Consider the following 21,607-nt stretch of genomic DNA (forward strand, 5'->3'; position numbering starts at 1 on the left):
AATTCCTTAAAAATAGTTTCTAATTAAAATTATAATTTACTCAATAAACCTCCTTAAAATGTTTAGATGCTTTAGCGATTTATATTATTTTTAAGAGCTTTCTTATATTTGATTTTTCTAAAAAATTTATCTATGACACAGTTTCAATTTATTTTTGCATTTATTAAATACTTTTTTGTCAAGAATATTTATTTTGAATAGATAAATTATTTAAAAAATGGCTATTATTTAAAATTAAACATGACTTTGGATCAGAAACTTTTCTTCACACTTACTTTTATTAATTATTATTTTATTAGTAAATAAAATCCTAAACTTAAAGTAAAATATAATTGAAAAAATCAGGGCATTTAAATCATTAAAATTTTGTTTTAAATTTTTGATTAAATAATTCTATCTCAAATTTTGGACAAATCCACTATTCATTTTTTAAGCTTAAATTTGATTTCTAATTTTAAAGTTTAATTTATATAAATTTTATATTAATTTGTTAAATAAAAAAAGGGTGACTTGAAATTAAACAGAAAAAATAAGTTTATTTTAAAATTAATTTTAATAATATTGTTGAATAAAAATTGAAATTCGTGGATATTTTTTTTTCATTTATAAATCGAATTTTAAACTAAAAAATATTATTTTAATTAATTAATTTAATTTTAAAAATATTAAAAAGTTGGCTTATTAAAAAAATTGAATTATGAATTTTAATATTTTTTATTAAATGATGATATTAAATAAATAATTTTGTTGGAATGATTGATTTTATGGTGAAAGTATAAATAAGAGTAATATTTAGAATTAATTTAATGTAGAAACACACATTATTATATAAGTATAGCTAATAATTGATTACACAGATAAATTATTTTTTTTAAAATACATATTTTTAAGAATAATTTCTTGTTAATAAAATTATCAAATTTATTTGAACTCTTGAACATTGTTAGGATTTTGGTTTATTAAATTCTAGTTATTATTTTTGATATCGTTGAATACAGCATCTATTTATTATATATGATGAAAATTTATTGATTATTTTAATATTTTTTTCTAAAATAAATAAATTTTACTATTGCTTTGTTAGAGCTTTTGATTAATTTCCATGGCATTTTCCATTTTTAATTGATTAAGCATATTATCAACCTTTTTAATTAATATTTCAAAATTATTTAATATAAATTTTTTCTTAAGTCATATTTTACAGCTACATCGGTTCCAATATCATTTTTATTCATTACGCCATCCATAACCTTTTGTTGAACAGTAATTTCATCCATAGCTTATTCGAAATTGGCCATTTATCCATACATCTTTATAAATTTTATATTTCATTTAAGCATTTTATAGAAAATTTATAATTTTTTACTTATTCTAAAGGTAAATTCTGAGAGTGGAATTGTAGATAAGGAGTAATCTTGTTTAATTATGCAACCATCTATGGTTTTAAAGAAAGATTTTAGCAAATATTATTTGAATTTGACATTTTATAAACTAATTATCTAATATTTTACTTAAGTATTGCCTTATGCCATTTTCATTTGACATTAGACAGCGTCTAATTTATTAGCCATTCTCATCATGCTAATTGAATGCTTTTGCTTCATGGAAGAATTTTATAGATAGAGCCTTTAATTATAAAATTTTATTAAACTTTATATTTTAGTTACAATAATTTGCTATTTAATTACTTTGCACCTTCTTCATTTCCCTTTTGTAATGCCTTTTTTATTTTAGAGGAGTTAATTATATTTTCTGAATTTATCATATCAAATTACCTATTTAGCTTTTTCAACCAATTTTTTCGATTCTTATTCGGCCTTCTTTGATTCTCTTTCGAATTGCTTTGAGGTCATTTTCATATCTAAGATTGCATCCATAGGATCAACTGGCTTAGCAGGAGCAGGTTTTGGTGCTTCGTTACCCATTTTTAATACTTAAGTTTAATTTTGTGAAAATTTTATATTGTTTTTAGAATTCTAATAAAGAAATTATAATTAAATTTTTGGCGACTTAATCTCCTTTAATAGTCTGATGGTTTTGTCTATACTATAAAATTTCTTCCTATTTATTTATAAATATATCTTATTTTCCTTTCAATATTACAAGTAAATCTAATTAATTAAATCTTTAAGTTGTTTGCAAAAAATTAATCATACAATTTTAATAATTTAATAACATCAGGTAAACACTGAGGATATTAAAAAAATTTTGTTTCTTTCTTTTTTTCAATAAATTAACTATTTTCATTAATGAAAACTAAAAAAAATATTTTCAAAATTATTAATTTTTTTATTAGTTAAATTGTATTATCGATCATAAGTATCCTAACTAAAAATTATCGTTTTGATATTCCATTAATATTAAGTTTTAAGTACTCTTATTTTATCAGTAAAAAATGCCTAAATTTAATTCAAAATGTCTATTTCATTAAGAAATAGATTAATATTTAATTTTCAAATTTAAATTATTTCTAATTTTGTTAAAATATTTTAAATTTAAAATCAATCTAAGGTTAAATTATTAAATAAAATATTTTGTTAATATCTTTATTTATAAAAAATTAAATATTTTATTTGTTTTCAGAATTCACCATCAATAATTAAAGAAAAATAATAAATATTAAATAATGCATATCCAGAGAGTATTATTAGATTTTCAAAATTAGTGATAGGTTTTGACAAGAAGTGAACAAATCAATAGAAAAAAAAATTATTTTTTGTTATTTTTACCTCATCAAAGTCTCATAGTTGCTAAAAAATTGCCACTAAAAATAATCAAACAATTTTGATGATTCTGAAATACTCTACTAATATCATAATTTTTTTAAGTAGATTTATATGAGTATCAATAAATTAATGAGCATATTTAAAAGTGAAAAATGGGTAATAATATTATTTTAATATTTTAAAGAATTAATTAAATATCAAATTAAAGAATTATTTATTTAGTATGTTAGATTGTTAATTAATTTTATTAACTAACTAATTATATATTGTAAATAGTAAATATATATTTTTAAAGTTTATCAAAATATTTGTTATTAATTTAGATATGTCATCTCCCTTCTGCTTAGCTTAAAATATTAAACTAAGTTTCAATAAAGTCCAAATCCTTCAGCATTTTCAAGAGATAATAGCAGCTTTTGCTTGAGAATTTCTTTGCTCTTATAAGCGGGGATTAACAAGTGGTTGAAACAAGTATGAGCTGATGGGAGTTATTCATTCTCTTCACCGTGCCTTTAGTATTTAGTGAAATTAATTAAATGAATCGTAATAATTTTTTTTACCTTGAAATAATAAATTTTAAAGATGAGAATCCTGTTACTGGTGCTCTATCGCTACCAGTACAGAAAAATAAGAATTTTTTCTTTTGCTCCATAGTAAATTCATCTAAAATTTCCCAAAGCCACCTAAATAAATAAGTTTAAGAATAATTATAGTAAAAGTCAAATTGAGAAAAAAAGAAAGAGGTACTTAATTTAATCTGATTCTTCTGAATATCCTTAATCATAATATGTATTCTCCTTTAACTCATTAAAGTCAAGTTCTTCTTTACCAGTTAAAATAAGAACTAGCTCATCAAATGTAAAGAACTAATAATTATAAAAAGAGGGTATATTGAGAATATAACTTTAAATATAAAATTTACCTAAATTATTTCTAGATTCAAAACCTTAAAGAAGCCTCTCTTGAAATTATTAAATTATCTTTCAATAGATTTATTTAAATACCAATCAACATAAAGCTCTATGAATTCTTTTTTGTTTTCTTAAGTAACTGGAATACAGTCACCACCAGGCTTTTAATCATAATTATATATATTAAAAATTATAATTGCTTTTTAATATTCTTACTTTGAGCTCATATACTTTGGTCTAATCGAAATATTCATATTCAATAGAGAAAGTCAATTAAAGATCATTTTCTAAGTCTCCCTCGTATTCAAGAATGTGTTTAAAACCATTATATGTAGCAGCATCAAATTATTTAATATCTTCTAGTGAAACAGGATCACCAATTAGTTTTTTATATACTACATTTGGTAATCTTACATCCATTTAAATTTAATTATAAATAGCTATTCCCATCAAAGATCCAATTAAATCATAAAGCATTGGCATGTCAATAGAATTACTGTTGAACCAAAAGAACTATTTGTTCTATTTAGTTAAAATAAGTATTTTATTTAACTATTTCATCTTAATTAATTAATTAATTACTTATTTTTCAAGGAATAAACCAAAGTCTGGATTGAATAACTATTTAATCATAATTTAATAATATTCTTTACGAACACCGCCTTCATCTATGCCCTATTCTCCTCTAAATTTAACCTTTTAATATGTATTTAATTTAATTACAATAAATAAGAATTATAAATATTTTTAAATTTGATAATAGTTTTTATCTTATTTTATCAAATCTTCAAAATAAAAATTAAATTATTATTTTATTTATTATAACTTTTTAATTAAATTTTAAATACCTTAAATGGAAGCTTAAAATTTAAATCTGGCTGAGAAATACATTAAATGGTATCATCCAAAATGTTATCTCTACTCACTTCAAAAATGAGGAAAAGCTAGCTTGAGTTAATAATAAATTGTCCTTGCTATATTTAACTTCTAATTTTTTTCTCATGTTCATTTCTTTAGTCAAACTTGGAATTGATTTCGAGGAGTTGATACTTAAATTTAATATCCATACTAAATGGGTAGTTACAGAAAGTGAAGAATCTTTGGTCTTTGTCTTAATTTTCCTTTCCTTTTAACCATAGTATATATTCGCTCTTAGGATTGATTCCTTCTTCGTGTTCATTTTAAAAGATATCAATGATAAAGTGATCTCTTTCCATTCTTTTCAAGATTACATTTGTAGTATATATAATTTTCAAGGCATTCATGGCTGCTTCTACTTCGGTTTCTCCTTGATAAAGACTTATCATTACTTTAGTTTTTATACTTGTATTTATTCTTTCTAAAATTGATGAATCCAAATCTTTTAGCCAATATCCCTATTTTTCATAGTTTTGTCAGTAAAATCATAATTTAATTTAATTTAAAAAATGAATATTTACAAACATCTCATAATCTCTCTAAGTTAAGTAAAAGAATGAGTGCATAATCTTTATAAACAAGCAGTGCTCTTCAAATAGATTAGGATATATAATTAAAAATACAAGAACTCTAAAGTCATCTATAGTAGAGAATTATTTTTTATAATCTGCATATTTTGTAATTTCACCTAAGAGCTTGATCTTTTGAATTAGAAAAATAAGATTTTATTCGTTAAGCTTGAAATTTCTTTTTCTATTTATTTAAGATCAGAAGATTTGAAATGTTAATTAAATCTCTAATCTGTTGTTCGTTTTTGGCAAATACCTTATCAAGTAGAACAATTTAATAGAAAATTAATTATTATTCATAAAGTGAAACAAACAAACAAACACTCACTTCTTAAAATTTTGAAATATTTTATCAAGTAAAATTTATTACGAATGATTTAGAAAACATATCTTCGACACATTTTTTCATCTCAGCATTATTAAGGTTCAAAAGAACGTTGTAAAGTTCAATTACTGACTTAAAATCAATCAATCCATTGTGCTATTCAATAACTTAGCAGGGATTTTAATCAAGGAAGAAGCTATTATTTAAAGCTTCAAAATCACTAAACACATCTTCTAATCTCTAAATTATTTCTTTGAAATTCTACTCCAAATACTGAGGTTATAAAATAGCATCTATTTCTGATTTTTGTAAAGATTTTATTATCCTTTAAGGGATATTGCATATTTCTATTTTGGCAAGTTTCTTTTTTAAGAATTCCACTGCTTTCAGTTTTGCCTGATTTTAGTCATTCACCAAATGTCTATTTGCTTTTAAATTTCAATACATAAAAATTAAGGTAATAAGCTATAAATTAGTTAAATCAATATATTAGCCATACATGGATGAGCTAGGCATGTATCATATTTGCATTTTTCCCTTCCGCAGCCTTTTGACAATCTTTCATAAAGTTATTAAAATGTTTCCATCAAAATCTTTTTTTATCTTTCTGAATTTTCCTACACCTCTGGCTTTTACTAAACTGGCTACTATTGCTGCTTTTCTTCTTTTTCTTCTTCCATTGGAGGTAAGGTTTTAATTTATTCATTTTCTTCGACAATTTAGGAGTCTTTATTATCCTATTTTGCTTGATTTTCAATATCCATTTGCCTTTTCAAATTTAATATGCTTTTAAATGAAATCAAAAATAAATCTTAAATAAGTTTTTACTTTTTCTTTTAAATATATTAAAAATCAAATGTTTTCTCCACACTCTCACTGATTGATATACATACCCTGTTTATTAATTAATACTTTAAATACTAAAAGGATTCTTACTTATTATTTTCATTTCATTTCAAATTTTATGATTTTAAGTCAGCTTATTTAATAAAAAATGAAAGTTAGTATAAAATATATCCCTTTCCTTTAAGCCATATATTAGAATATATTAAATTAATTTGAAAAAAATAAATTACTATTTAAAAATTATCACCAAAGAAGTGCTATGTTTGATTAGATAAAAAAGTTCTCTCTATCTTCATAAAATTGTATGATAAAGAATTATTATTTATATTTCCTGATTATGTACGATGATTCTTTCATTTGTTATCATTAATCAATTTTTACTAGAGGCAAATTGATTTATTTAAAGTAATTGATAATAAATTAAAAAATCTTCAATTAGCAAAGACTATTAAAAAAATAAATAAGTATTTTGTAATATTATGGATTCTAATAAGTAAGCAAAAGGAGGATAAGGAATAAAAACAAAATCAAATGGAGGTGGCACATAAGTTATAACATAAAAGTAATAGATATAATAATAAAAATAGGAACAAAAAAAATAGCCACAAAAAAAAATTCCTAATAAACCTCCAACAAAATTGAAAGGAGGAGTAAGATTAGATGGTGAAATAGATGATGATCTTAATATTTAAAATGAATAAAACTAAAAATGGCAATGCTAAAACTGCAAATATATTAATGAAAAATCATCAACAGAATGTTAAAAATGTGTCCATCTTTAAAAATTAAAATAAGAATAAGAAAAAGATTAATGAAAAAAGTTCATTTTTATGTTATAGCTATTTATGTCAATAAAATACCAGCATATGTAAACCATCATAGAGTTTTAAAAACAAAATTCCTAGTCTAGATAAAACTAAATAAAACTATCCTAAATCAAATCTAATAATTTTTTTATTTTAACATTTATTTAGTGTATTAGGTATTTATTTATTCACAATCATAACTTTAAGGAATATAAATTGATTATATTAAATTAACAAATATTACTTATTAGCTGAATAAAGAATTCTAATTTTGTTATCCAAAGTATTATTAAAATATTTACAAAATTTATAAAGATGTATTTATTATTTTTATGATTCGTTAAAAATCTATCTATCTTGCTTACTTATTTTTTTAATAAAGTATAATTTACATTTAAATTAAAAAATTATTTTCAATGAAATGAATAATTTAATAATTATAATTGTCAATTTTGTTAATATGCAAATATTATTTTAATTATTTTAAATATAAAGAAAAGGTTAAACTATCTAGCAATATTTTAAATTAATAAATGTAAGCCCGTGTAGCTCAGTTGGTTAGAGCGCGAGTCTCATAATCTCGAGGCCGAGGGTTCGATCCCCTCCGCAGGCATTTTTATTATTTTATTTTTTTTACAAAAGATTAATAAATAATACTAATTAATAACTCTAAACTTTATTTTACAATTAGCTGAAATATATTTTAAAATAATAAATTATTGAATTAGATTATTAAATTTTATTAAAAAAACCTATTCCATTAATTTTTTTATAATAAAAATATTATTTAAGTCTTAAATCTATTAACAAATCTAACTATTTCTTTTTTATCTTAATAATAGAGAAATAGTTATTAATAAAAATTATAAAATTAGAGAAAAGTAAATAGTCTCTTGTTATGAAAAGTATTTTTGAAATTCTAATTTAAATGTTTGATAACTTTTTATACAAAAGCCTAAAATAATAATTATTAATATTGATAAGTGATTTTAATATATTCTTTAGATCAATCAAACTTTTTATAAATCAGAAATTTTTGTTTTTCAAATTTATCAAAAATGTAACTAAGTAAAGTATTTTTAGTTTTTCCATAAAAATAAAATAACAAAATATTACTTTATCTTTTTAGTCAGAAAAAAAATAAGTTTTTATAAAATGTCTGATAAATATAAATCAGAATTAAAATTTATTGCTTAAGATTTCATTTTTAACAAGTTTAGTGTTATGGTTACTTAAACAATTGTAAGACCTTTGCAGAACTATTAATTTATTATGAAAGAAAAATAAACTCTTTCTTTATTATAGAGTTTAACTATGCTATGGAGTGGTAATAAATCTATGTGTATTAAATAAATGTTTAGCAGAGGGAATAGTTTTGTCTATAAAGATGTTTTGGAAAGAAATTTACTTTAAAAATATAATTAAAATGAAAATGGAGGAATAGCATTAATGTGTAAAAACTATATTATATGTGGGGTAGCTTCTATTTTACATAGGCTACAAAGAGATCTTACTATAAATAAGTTTTAAAGTCCATTAAATTTTACAAAAAACCTCTAATAATTTGCTTATAAAGCAGTATTTATTGGTACTTATGACACTTTTAAACCTAGCATATATTATTAAAATTAATAACTATACAAAAACCTAATATTAGCTTTGATTTGCTCTAGTTTAGGTTAACTCATTATTATCCCATTTAGGCTCTTTAAAATTTAATAATGCTTAATGCAAAATTAACAAAATTAGAAAATAAAAAATGGTTTTTCTTTTATTTAAGAGATTTATGGTAAAAAATAACTATTAAAGGTTCTTTAGACTGATAAGAGCAGCATTTACAAAAAAATAATTTTTGATGCTATTTTAATATTTAATTATGACAGTATAAAGATTCATAATATAAATTTATATTGATTATTAAGTATTTCTATAACATGATTATCCAAAAGAAATGATTAAAATTGTTAATACCAATTATTTATTTTTTTTATTTTAATTTCAAAGGTTTTATGAATGATTTGCTTAGTACTAAAAATTATCTTTCTAATTTTTACTATTTTTTAAAGAAATTAAACGTTAAATTTTTTTTGCATTCATAGAATATTTATTTTAGTTTGAATTTGAATAAAAACCAAAAGATTCTTTTAAAAAAAATATTCACAATAATATTTTAGATTTTTTGTGTGATAAAAATGAATAGCAGTGCAAAATCCCTTTAGCCAATTAACGAGTGCTAATAAATATTTAGTTAAACAATTAATTTTAGCAGTAGAAATTCTTTGAATACTTCTTAAAATAACCATAAAAGAACCTTAAGTTTAAATGGAAAAGAAAATAATAGTAAACATTTAACAAATAATCTTAATATATTTTATAAAATTTTAACAATTATATTATTGTAAAGGTAGTAATAAGAGCAACAAAAAGTAGAGTGGATTTAAAATTTTCAAGAAATCATCCTAGAATAGTACTCTTCAAAATGAAGAATGTGATAATTCTTATTTGGAGAATTCTTTTTGTGGTTCTTAAAAACCTAATGAGAATATAAATAATTCATTCAAAAACTAGCACACATCTGTCTTAGAATTAGATCATTTTAGTCATAATTTACCTTCTACTATTCCTCAAAACAAATCATCAAATTTACTAAATGTTGAAGTAAACAGCTTTAATGAGTAAGCGTTCTATTTTTTTAAATCTACTTAAAAAATGAATAAAATACTCATTTATTAAATGTGATAATTTTTCATATTTTAGATTAATAATTTATTTTATTTAATTTGCAGGAATTTGAATTGCTCAAATAACTTTGATGGAGTCTTTAAGTAAATTGATTTGTCACACTATCAATCATAGCTCTCAAATCTTTAATCTAAAATATAAACTCTAAATGAAATAAATATAAAAGAATCAGCTGAATTCGGAGGTAATTTAAAGAATAAAATAGCTGAAATTAATTGTAAAGCAAACAAGAATGGGACATTTAACGGACTGAATCTAATTAGTAACTTAAACAATAATTATTAAAATAGCTTCTATAGTGATAAAGAAAACTATTAGTCTTAAAATTTTTAAAGAGAGGAAAAAAATGTAACAATCAGTAAAATTTTAGAGAGAATGAATTAAAGATTTGAAGAAATTGAATAAAAAATGGATAATCTAATCTAGTAAAATTAAAGAAATAAATCATAATAAGAAGATCATGCTAATTCCTAAGTTAGAATGCATAATTAAATTGATTCTAGTGTTATACAAAAACTCAACGAAAGGATTGAGAAATTAGAGTAGAAAATGCAAATCTATGATTGCAGCTTCCTTAATTATAAAAAATAAATAGAAATAAACCTATCAGATTTTTAGTAAATTGTTTAAAAATCTTTAGTATAGTTTATGGAGAAATCTGAGTAGATAGAGAAAAAGATGGGGATCGTTTAAATAAAAATTTCAAATGACTTAGTAATAAAGCAAAATTACGAAAGCATTATTGAAAGATTAAACAAAATAAATTAAGATTTCAATGATAGATTTTCTTAAGCTGAGTCTTAAACTCACAGAAAAGAGGAACAAATTAGTATGGAGGTTTATAATCATTCAGAAAGACTAAATGCTCTTGAAAGAGAGATTAATAAATTTACTAATACACTTGGTGACTCAATAGATAAAAATAGCAATTACAAGTGGTTGAGCGATGAAATAAATTATGTTAAAAACAGGCAAGTTTAATTTTTATCAATGCTTATGGAGATCTCCACACTTGTAGGACTAAAGTGAATTTAAAATTTTTCCTTCTTCACTTATAAATATAAATAAATTATTAAAAACATCACAGAAATATCATTAGATTAAAGCAATTAATAAATAAATTATAAAATGACAAATTAATTTATTAAACTATTTTTAGTTATTTGTATAAATTATATAAATTAATATCTCTATTTTTATTTAATTATTTGCTGAATTCAAAGATAAAAATACAAAACTCCTAATATATTAATGAACAAAGAGTGAAATGTAGGTAGTAACTAAGTTTGTAAATATATAAATAGATTGTAAAATGGATTTTTAATTTTATAAAAAACACTGAATTAAATATAAAAAACCAAAAATAATTCTAGGTTATACATGCACTTAATAATTAAATTTTTTATTTTAACTAATTAAATAAAATTCATACATTTTCCTCTAATTTTTATGATTGACCAATTAATTTAATTTAAATTTATATCAAGAATTCATTTACATAGTTTTTAAATTTATTGAGTACTTGAATATTAGTAACAAAGATACAAGTTGCAAATTTATATTCATTTCAATTAGTATTTAGCTGAAAGAAATACTCAATTTTATTTTTAATGTTTTTTGTCTACTTCATTACTATTTTTTCCATTTTGCTAATTAGAGCTCTTATTTTATTTTAAAGGTTGAGTTTCGCTATTATTTTCTTTAACTGGCAACTCTTTATGAGATGCTGCTTGCTCTGCTTTTTATTTATTGTGTTAGCTATTCTTTTTATATCCTTCATATAATTCATATGAAACTCCTAGTAATACTAAAGAAACACCTACCCATTACCCAAAGAAGAGGTTGTGACCAAAGTATGCAATACTGGCAAGGACAGTAAAGAATTTACGAGTAGTAGTTACTAGAGCAAGAATGACAGGGCCGAAGTGGCGAATTGTGAAAAAGATAAAGACTTATCCAATGCAGCCTAAGAAACCAATTGTCAATACATCAAATAAAATATCATTATGAGTTAAAATAAAATTAATGCAAGTAATCAAGCTTCCACTAACTGCACCATATGCAAGAGACAAAACAGCACACCAGAAAGAGCATATTTCCATTAACTCAAAAGAAGATGGATTTTACTTTTTTCTCATCTCTGCTTGCTTTTCTGCTAACATGCCATCACAAAACAATGATGTTAAAATTAAAGCAATACCTACAAATTAAGTCTCTTTACCTGATTTCATGTCCTTTAAGTTAAAACATCAAATATTAACCCTTATTAAGTATAAATATTAATTACATCACATAAGTTGAATAGAATAATGCCAATGGTAACGACAACACCGCAGATATATTAATTGAGTGGATAATCAACTTTACCAAAAATTAATCCTACAATTAAAACTGACAAAACTTTACAGCTCTTAAACAAAGCTTAGAGAGGGTAAGACATGTATCCTAAAGCTGTATTACTGCCAATCATCGAAACAAAGTTAAAAAATCCCATAATAAATTTCTCTTAAAAGCTTATCTAAGTCTTAGCTTGATTAACTTTGTTAACAATAAAGGCTAGTATTACAGAAAAGAAGCACTGAGTAAAGAGGAGTAAAAAAGAATGCCTGAATTTATCTTAACTTTTACCATCAATAGAAGGGTATTCCTTCTTAAATCTATTTATAAATAAAAATATTTTGCATATACTTACTGTTTGTTTATGATAATTTAAATAAAGATTTAAATGTCTATTTATTCTACTAATAATATATTTTAATTTAAAAATGCTAAATTGCTTCATTTTTTAATCAGTTTACAATTTTTCTTGAACTAGCCCATAGATCATATATGAAGCATAAATTCCTCCTACACCAATGGAGAATTTTAATAATTTTCCATGTATCTTCATTTCTTTTATTGGTTTACTGCTTAAGTAAATTTATGATTATTTTTTAATTATTTTTTTATTAAAATTCTGAAATTCAATAATTTTTTATTTATTTCAAATCATAAACCAATTTTATTTTTGATTGATTGATTGATAAATTAAATTCCTATATTCATTATGAGAAATCTATAAATTCTCCTTTGAAGCAGTATTAATTCATACACGTTAATTATACTACCAATTACGAGAGAAAGAGATATTTGTAAGTGGTATTAGTGATACTGATTTATATATCTTGAAGAAATTTCTTAGATACAAAAATTTTTTATTCATTCTTAATAAAAATTGTTTATTATTTTATAAACTTTTATTTTATTGGTTGTAATAAAATATAGTTTTTTTAGTATTTATCATTGTATTTCTTTGTTTATATCAAAAATTTAGTACGAATAGACATATTTCATTTAGTAGTTTTTGTTAAAATATCAATCTAGTAAAACTTTTAACTTTTCATTAATTTTTAAAATCTTCTATTATTATCACTTTTAATACCTTAATACCTATATTAAACATTTAATCTAAGAATTAAAATAATTTTTCATTAAAAAAAACAATAGCTAAATTTTTAAATATTTTATTCAAACAAATATTTAAATTTTAAGCAGGTGTTAATAAATGAAATTTATAATATGCTAGAAATAAATAAAAAAGAATATGAATTATTATTTTTATTAAATCTAGCAACAAAAAATTAAATTAATTTAGAGAAAAATAGAACAAATAAATGTATTTTTATTTTAAGAAAAATTTAATTTTTTTTAGATACTATTTTTTTTTTAATATTATGAATAAATATACTTTGAAAAATTAGATAATTAATTTTAATGATTCATCTTTCATAGAATTTTAGCAGAAAATATTTCATAAAAAAAATTCAATATATTTAGATTCTTTTGAGTTTAAATTATTTTAATGAGGTTTTCAAAAATTTATTAGTAAATAATTAAAATAATTGCAATACAAAATATCTCAATAATAAATATTTTAATCTTATGATAAGATTGACGAATGCTCTGTTTAAAAGTTATATTAAAATTATGATTAGATATTTAAAAAGAGATAATTAAAGTTAGAATTAATTTAAAATAGCTTTAAGATATATTGTATGAATGAGTTTATTTTGAAATATAAAAATTAAATTTATTTGTATTAATGTATTTCAATGAAATTTAATAGGTTAGCTGGATAGATATTTAATTGCTTATGATTATGGAAATATGGGTGGATCTTCAATAAATTTTATTTATTGCTTAATTATTATATCATGAATGAATGAAGTATTGTATATAATTAATTATGTATTTATTTATATTGAATCTGTTGGTAGTCAGTCATTGAAAATTAAATAAATTTATAAGTAATTACTGAGTTTTAATTTTAAATTTTTTCTTTAAAGAGTTTCAAATCAATTAAGAAATTGCATAAACTCTTGATTGGATCTCTCTCTTTATATATTCATTCACAGATAAACAAATCAAGAATTTTTTAAGAATAAGTAAATAAATTATAATATTTTATATAAGATATGGCGACAGTATAAGCTAAGATCGATTAATTAGAAAAGGAAATTAAATTAATAAAAAAAGAGCTTTTTTTAACTCAGGAGGTATCTGAGAAGGATATAAAAAATGCTCTTGATGAGAAGGTATTTCAAGCTGAACCATTTTATTTCATTTTTAAAAGAAATTACTAATTCTTGTTTAAAATCTAAAAATTTAGATTAACAAATAGCAAACATTACTCAAAATATAAGAAAATATGATTGAAGTTCTTTATAAATGAAAAAATATTATTCAAAGAGCTTTTTAGTAACATATATTTATTATAAATAGAATGGTGGCTATTTCGATTAGGATATATTTGAGTAGCTCATAGATCGCATGAAAGAAAAGCAAAGAGATTAAACTATAAAAACAATAAGCTGGAAGAATTTTTTCTTAACATACATTGAAGCAGAACAATTACTGAACTAAAAAATTGTAAATGCTAGAAAAATATTAGAGGATTGCTATAAAAAAAGAAATGAGGTACAAGATAAACTCATAGAGGCTCGTAGCTCAGAAGTTTTGAACTAGCACGGTATTGCTTTCAATTCGCATTTAACCGTTACTGTTAGAAGTATAAGCTTGAATGTTCCCAGCAACGTGTAGCCATATGTATAAATCTAAGTTGGTCTGGACCAATCACACTAAACAACAAATGCATTTGGAAATTAAGCTACCTTTAACAATACTTTCGAATTGTAAGCCCTAAAAAACTTTCTCATATATATTTTTAATACTTATATACACTAAAAAGTTGTTTAATAATCAATCTAGTTATGAGTGATTAAAATTTATTTAAAATAAAGAAATTTTTGAATTTGGATACAAATTTTTAGCATGTAAAAAGAAAAGCAATTGCTTTTAACTTAAAGGTTTAATTAAAATAATCTATGAAATAAGTAAGTTATCTCCTAAAAAAAGTGATATTATCGAAGAATAATATACAAAAACGAAGTCCAAATTTGATGAAATAAGAAAATAATTATTGATAATTTTCAAAAATATATTAGAATAATAAAAATATTAAAAGCTAATTAACTATTAATTTTAAAAAATAAAATTTTAAAAAACATTTAAAAAAATATTAATTATTTCAAAAATTAATTTAGTAAAATCAACACTGGCCAGGAAAGCATACAAATTAATGTCATGAACTACGATAGAGCTTCTTAAGATACATTGTTAGGATCTGTAACTATTCCTTTATCCATTTTAAAAGACTAATATCCCAGAGAAAATGAGTACTCATTACTTGGATATGATAAAAATGAAATTGGTACTATATTCTTGTCTTTATAATGGCTGCATTCATAGGTAATAAATATACTTATTTTTTTATTTATTTTGGTTTTTTAATTAGAGAATTTTTATTTCAAATAAAAAAAATATTTCTAAAATAAAATTTTAGGAAAAATATCTTTCTGATACTTTAGCTCAATGGGATGAACACATTAAATAACAAGAGGAAGAATTGTATGATTTTGAAAAAGACTTATCTCTACTCTATTCACCCTTCCCTCAGTATGTTTAACTTTTTAGAAATGATATTAAGTTAGGAAATGCTCTCTATTCAAATTAAGGAGCAACTAACATTGGCTATAAGGTTGACGAACAGCCAGGATTAATTATCAACTAAAATCCTGAATATGAAAAAATAGATTTAAGAGGAGTAGCTCTTCAGGGATATATTGAAATCGATTAAACAATTTTCTAACCTGTTAAGATTTTACTTGGAATTTTCTTTATTCTGACTCTCCTCATCCATATTTATAGACCTAATTTTGTTGATGTAAATAAATTTACCAAAATATTTTAAAATTCATCTTTTAAAAGCCACATTCAATTTAAAACATTTTTGAAGTACGAATTAATTTCATTTAAATATTTTTTGTTTGTTAAATATTTATTTATTTTTTATCTAAAAAGTTGTTAATATGTTTGACTACTATTTTGTTTTACGAATTACACATATTTGATCATTAGAGAGCTAAGTTTTTGCTTATAGCTATATGTGTTTCTTGCTTCCTAGATTTCTTTTGGTTATTTAACTACTCTTCAGGATGGTGGTCTGAAGTTTACGATCAAACTGAAATTCAAATAGAAGATTCTAGTTTCAAAAAGTTTGTTGTCTGTATGAGTTACCTCTCATTCTTCATTAAGGTAAAAAAATAAATTAAAATAAGAAAATATTCATTAAAATTTAAATATAAAAAATAGTTCCCCTTAGCTTTCTTTGTAATGAAATTATGGAGGGAATTAGAAAGTCAACTATAAGGAAAAACAGTAGTGAAAGAAAAACTATTAAATACATTAAATTTCAACAGATCCCCAGAATATGCTGCAGCTCAAATTCCTTACTCTTAAGTTTATGTGCCTCCCTAAGGAAGCATTAATAGTAAAGAAATATTTACAAAAATAATTCATAAATTAATTATATTATTTTAAATAAAATTAGGATAATATATAGTCCCCTCAGTTTCTAGCTAACCTGGTTTCGGAGTCCCTATTTAATAATCTTATGTTGTTGCAAATCCTCAGCAATCTGTCTATGGAGGAAATATTCAATAACCTAATTTGGTACAAACAAACATACAATAGTCAATGCAAGTACCCTATTCCAATATAGCACCTTCCTATTATTGAAGATAAAAGTAGAAAAATAACTTTTCTATAAAATTTTTGTTGTAATAATTTATAAAATGAGTAAGTTTATCTTATATAATTATATTTTCAATCAGTTCAGAACTTAAAAAATATAGTTGTTTTAATTTATAATTTTAAATAAGATTTTATAATTTCATTTTTTGCTACAATTATTTACTTATTTTTTGTCTGACTGACTGCTTGCATGTATTCTTTCATCTTTAAAATATTTTTAGTTATTTCAAAACAAGTTTTTTTATTAGATTATTTTAATGATTTGGAAGATGTATTAAGTTATATTATGTTAAGCATGCTTACTTGCTTAAAATTTTGCATAAAACTAAGTTTTAACTGTTTGTTTTTATAAATATTTATGCTATAATTTTTTTATCTAAATTAAACTTTTATTTATTTGAATAAATCATAATCAATAATTGTCTAATATTTTAATTAATATTCTAGAATTTACTTAGAATATTTTAACAAAATAAATATACTTTATATAAAATTGGATTAATAAAAAATCTAATTCAACATTTTTAGTTATTTTTAATTTAAAATGTTTGATAAATACAAATAAATTATATTCATATTTATCATAATTGTCTTAAATAAATTATATTCATTTCTTTTTTGATCCTCCCATGCAACTAGGAGATACATTGACTGAAGAATCTTAATTCCATTCGTTAGCTGTTTTTGTCATTAAAGATAGAGCATGAAGTCCCTTTTGAAATTCTGGTTGTAAAAGAGAATAAATTTTTTAATGACATTATACTTTAGATAAACCACTAAAATCATCTGATACAATTACTAATTTGAAATGAGTTTCTGAGCCTTTTGGAACACTATGTTTATGTGATTCATTCTCAATTTAGAAATATTGAGGTTTAAAAGCTTGCTATATCTTAGAAGTAATAGCATCTTTCATAGGAGTAGTAGAGCTAAAAGAAAATCTGATAATTCTTTATAACATTTTTTTATTAATCTGCAATTTTTTTCTTGTAATTAAATATTGAATCTATATTTGATAACAATTTCCAAGATAAATAAGAATTTTACCAAATTTTTTGTGAAAGTAAATCAAATTTAGCAAACAAATCTTAAATTCTAGTTTATAATTTATTTTAAATATCAAACAAATTTATGTAATTCTTAATGATGATTCAAATAGCTATTTTAAGTTTTCTTATTTTGTATAAAAATAAGTCTTTCATTTTTAAAATATTATCACTCATTCACTTACTAACTAAAAATTTTGAAAATAAAAAGTAAATAAAAATAATTTTTAAGGAATTCTTTTTCTAAATTCATTTAAAACGAAAATATTTTTTAAATAAAGTTTTTAGTCATCAAAAGAAGCACATTAAATTTCTTTTTAGTTGAAAATTTTAAAATTCAAATTACTTTTTTTAATGGATTGACATATAAAAAAATAATTATAAAATAAAATCATATTAATTAATTATTAAGAAGAGTTTAGTATACACTATTCATCATTAATTTCCTATCTTTTGAACTACTTCATATAAATCATATCTTTTTTAAGAGTAGATTGGGATCTATTAACGAACCTAATCTAAATAATCTAGATCAATTTCTCCATAAAGAATTGCAGGATCATGATCAGTTGTAGTTACAACTTTACCGAAAGGATCTACAAGAGTTGAGTGACCCCAAGCTTAGTATACTGAAGGGTCTTCAGTAAATCTAGCACAACATGAACCAACGACATAAGCCATATTGTCTAGAGCTCTTGCTCTTAATAATAGCTCCCAGTGAATTGGACCTGTTCCCATAGCAAAAGAACCTGGGTAGACTAAAACTTGAGCTCCTAATAAATAAAATATTTTTTAATTTTAGAAACTTAAAATAAGTGATTTACACATAAATATTATTTATGTTATTAGAATTTGACAAATAGCATGCATTTAATTTATGGCAAGTTTTAAAAATAAAAATTAATGAATATTAACAATTTTATATAAAAATTTTGTTTTGATGCTTTTGTTCCACATGTAAAATATCTTTTCTGATCTAGTTGATTTTTATGTATTATGTATTCTATCTTTGATTTATGTAAAACTTATCTAAAAGTTATTTGATTACCTTGTTTTTAGCACATTACCAAAGCTTGTTCAGCAAATCTGATATCGTAACATATACCCAAGCCAATCTTACAGAAACCAGTATCAAGGACTGTAATTTAATTTCCACTTGAAAAAGTATCTGATTCTTTATATACAGCTCTACCAGGGATATTTATATCAAAAAGGTGAATCTTTCTGTGGGTTGCAGCTAATTAACCTTGAGAGTCTATAGCTATTCCAGTGTTATATAATTTATCATCTGAAGTCTTCTCAGGAATAGAACCAATGATAAACATATTATATTTCTTAGCGTATTCCTTTAATAAACTCAATGTAGGGGTTTTATCTGATGAATCAGAAAAATTTTCACTAGCAGCTTGTAAGTATTCTTTCATATATAAGCAGTTAAAGGTCTCTCCTAAAATAGATACTTTTGCACCATTTTTTCCAGCTTCTTCTAAAGCTTCTTAAACATAACTAAGAGTTTATTCTTTAACTTTACTTGCTTTTGTTTATAAAATGGCAATCTTGAATTTTCTTAAGGCTTGCATATTACTTAACTTTCTATTTTAATTTCTAATCTGATTTCAAATATCTACTAAATCTTTTTAGTTTATTAATTAATTAATTATAATTCATCTTCCTACGATATTATCTTAAGAATTTCATAGTAAAAACCTACAAAAAATCAAACCTGATTCTTTTCCATGAATTTTCCATATCTAAAACTTAATAAATCAATAATGAATTAATTTTCTTAAAATGCAAAATTAAAAAAACATTGTTAAATAGGTCTATCATTATATTTAATAATAATAAAAATAATATATATGAATATTTAAGTTTAAATAAAACAAATTTATCAAATTAGCATTTTATATCAAAATTAATCTTAAAAATAAGGTTAGAAATAAATAAGTTTTTTTGTAGCAAAAATAAATAAAAATTTTTGTTTTTTGATTTTGAAAAAATATTTCAATAATGAAAAAATGTATTTTATTTTTATTAAAATTTTATAAAATAATTTAAAAGTTTTTAATTTAATAAAAACACAAAATAAATAACAAATTTTGTTAAAAAAATTATTATTTTTGTTAAAATATAAAAATAATTAGTTGGAAGTATTTTTATACTAAGTATGAGAATCCAATGAATAAATATTTTAAATTCTTATGAAATGCTTTCAAGCATTAATTATTATAATTAGCTGATACATTCTACATTCAACAAATGATCCAATGAAAATTTATTTTTTAAGAGTAAATAAATAAATAGAACTTTTCAAATAATAAGCAAATTTTAGTGCATTTTGAAATAATTCGTTATAAATTAATTATCTAACTAACTCTTAAAAGTTTAAAAAGCATTATTCGAAAAAGTAGAAGTAGAAATGAAATCAGAGTAAGATATAAACTTTTCTTAAGCTCTGAAAAAACAACAGCAAGCTCAATCAAAGACTCATAAAGCAGTTGGTCTGATTAAAAATTTAGTGCTTGTCTTGTTTTACATAGAAGATTAAGAGAATTAGCAACTATTTGTTTAGGCTTTTTTACTATTAGTTTAATTTTTGTAGAATCATGGAATATTGGTTACTTTACTGGGATAGAAACCGCTCTACCTTCCTCTCTATTACATATTTTAGTAAGTATTTATTAAATTAATTTTAAAGTAGTAAATAAATCTTTTAAAATAATTTAGTGCGGCAGAGTATAGCAGGATATCACCTTTTTTAAGCAATTTTAATTCAGAATTAAGTAGAGGATTTATGTTTGTCTGCTTTATATTTGATATTTTAATGCTCTACTATAGTCTTAAGCTGTTATTTAAAAAATATGATGAGCATCAATCAAACTAAATTCATAGTTATTATATCAGGTATTACTCTATGATTTACTATTATGTATATTTTTAGTTTAAGAGTGATATGATAGGATCTGGATTTTTTTGTGTTATAAATCCTGATTTGAGTTATAATTGGAGATGTAAAAAAAGTATTTTCGCACATACACCCAATTCTATTGATTTCTAAATTAGTCTTTTCGCCTCTCTAATAATACTAGTGGCAAATACGCTCATTGCTGGAATAGCAAATTCAAAATTTCTTTAAAATGATAGAAATTTCTTAAAAGAAGCATTTGGCATTAAAATATATATAGTTTATTTAATAGAATTTTTCTATTTCTAAAGCAACTTTTTAGAGAACATGAGATCCATAATATTTATAACTGCTATTTGCTTCTCTTTTTATAACACTATTTACTACTTTCTAGGATACGGACCTTAAAATAAGTCACTTAGATTATTTTATGGAAGTTTTCACATGGTATTAATTATTTCAAATTGCAAATTAATTTTTATCAATCTTTAAATTAATAAATAAAAATAAGTTTAATTTGTTTAACATATTTGAAATTAAAGATTAAATTAACAAAACTATATAAATAAATAAATAATATAAAGGCGAGCATATTGACGAATGTTTTGATTTCTATTTCTTACTTTTAAAATAAATACTTAAACGAAGACTTGCACTTTTGTCTGATATGTGTACTGACTTT

At 22.0% G+C, this 21,607-nt stretch overlaps 8 protein-coding genes across 8 annotated transcripts; 3 read left to right on the plus strand and 5 right to left on the minus strand. All coding sequences in view use genetic code 6, as the record gives it.

Annotated features, from left to right (window-relative positions):
• Window positions 1–915: 915 nt before the first annotated feature.
• Window positions 916–1,925, minus strand: TTHERM_00239080 (SNF7 family protein; the record flags this gene model as incomplete). Its single annotated transcript, XM_001024833.3, has 7 exons — window positions 916–1,001; window positions 1,071–1,143; window positions 1,203–1,310; window positions 1,367–1,435; window positions 1,512–1,626; window positions 1,689–1,720; window positions 1,776–1,925. The coding sequence occupies 7 exons, from the start codon at window positions 1,923–1,925 to the stop codon at window positions 916–918; spliced, it is 633 nt and encodes a 210-aa protein (XP_001024833.2).
• A 1,169-nt stretch (window positions 1,926–3,094) lies between these two features.
• Window positions 3,095–6,213, minus strand: TTHERM_00239090 (HECT domain ubiquitin transferase; the record flags this gene model as incomplete). The annotated part of the gene is made up of 10 exons (XM_001024834.3): window positions 3,095–3,236; window positions 3,287–3,409; window positions 3,474–3,592; window positions 3,649–3,798; window positions 3,854–4,159; window positions 4,220–4,333; window positions 4,486–5,013; window positions 5,077–5,256; window positions 5,495–5,877; window positions 5,949–6,213. 10 exons carry the CDS (start codon window positions 6,211–6,213, stop codon window positions 3,095–3,097), a joined length of 2,310 nt encoding a protein of 769 aa, XP_001024834.2.
• A 561-nt stretch (window positions 6,214–6,774) lies between these two features.
• Window positions 6,775–7,110, plus strand: TTHERM_00239100 (hypothetical protein; the record flags this gene model as incomplete). Its single annotated transcript, XM_001024835.1, has 1 exon — window positions 6,775–7,110. The coding sequence occupies one exon, from the start codon at window positions 6,775–6,777 to the stop codon at window positions 7,108–7,110; it is 336 nt and encodes a 111-aa protein (XP_001024835.1).
• A 2,183-nt stretch (window positions 7,111–9,293) lies between these two features.
• On the plus strand, window positions 9,294–10,872 carry TTHERM_00239120 (hypothetical protein; the record flags this gene model as incomplete). Its single annotated transcript, XM_001024836.2, has 3 exons — window positions 9,294–9,441; window positions 9,506–9,776; window positions 9,888–10,872. 3 exons carry the CDS (start codon window positions 9,294–9,296, stop codon window positions 10,870–10,872), a joined length of 1,404 nt encoding a protein of 467 aa, XP_001024836.2.
• Window positions 10,873–11,438: 566 nt separating this feature from the next.
• Window positions 11,439–12,733, minus strand: TTHERM_00239130 (UAA transporter family protein; the record flags this gene model as incomplete). The annotated part of the gene is made up of 3 exons (XM_001024837.3): window positions 11,439–12,077; window positions 12,131–12,500; window positions 12,642–12,733. The coding sequence occupies 3 exons, from the start codon at window positions 12,731–12,733 to the stop codon at window positions 11,439–11,441; spliced, it is 1,101 nt and encodes a 366-aa protein (XP_001024837.1).
• Window positions 12,734–14,297: 1,564 nt separating this feature from the next.
• Window positions 14,298–16,959, plus strand: TTHERM_00239140 (C2 domain protein; the record flags this gene model as incomplete). Its single annotated transcript, XM_001024838.1, has 7 exons — window positions 14,298–14,417; window positions 14,605–15,014; window positions 15,426–15,630; window positions 15,725–16,105; window positions 16,243–16,476; window positions 16,534–16,711; window positions 16,772–16,959. The coding sequence occupies 7 exons, from the start codon at window positions 14,298–14,300 to the stop codon at window positions 16,957–16,959; spliced, it is 1,716 nt and encodes a 571-aa protein (XP_001024838.1).
• Window positions 16,960–17,581: 622 nt separating this feature from the next.
• TTHERM_00239149 (BolA-like protein) lies at window positions 17,582–18,043 on the minus strand (the record flags this gene model as incomplete). The annotated part of the gene is made up of 1 exon (XM_001470982.2): window positions 17,582–18,043. The coding sequence occupies exon 1, from the start codon at window positions 17,933–17,935 to the stop codon at window positions 17,582–17,584; it is 354 nt and encodes a 117-aa protein (XP_001471032.1). The 5' UTR covers window positions 17,936–18,043.
• Window positions 18,044–18,455: 412 nt separating this feature from the next.
• TTHERM_00239150 (carbon-nitrogen family hydrolase) lies at window positions 18,456–19,600 on the minus strand (the record flags this gene model as incomplete). Its single annotated transcript, XM_001024839.3, has 2 exons — window positions 18,456–18,793; window positions 19,069–19,600. 2 exons carry the CDS (start codon window positions 19,598–19,600, stop codon window positions 18,456–18,458), a joined length of 870 nt encoding a protein of 289 aa, XP_001024839.2.
• Between the last annotated feature and the right edge of the window lie 2,007 nt (window positions 19,601–21,607).

Source organism: Tetrahymena thermophila, assembly GCF_000189635.1.
Source record: "Tetrahymena thermophila SB210 genomic scaffold scf_8254373, whole genome shotgun sequence".
Classification (NCBI taxonomy): domain Eukaryota; phylum Ciliophora; class Oligohymenophorea; order Hymenostomatida; family Tetrahymenidae; genus Tetrahymena; species Tetrahymena thermophila.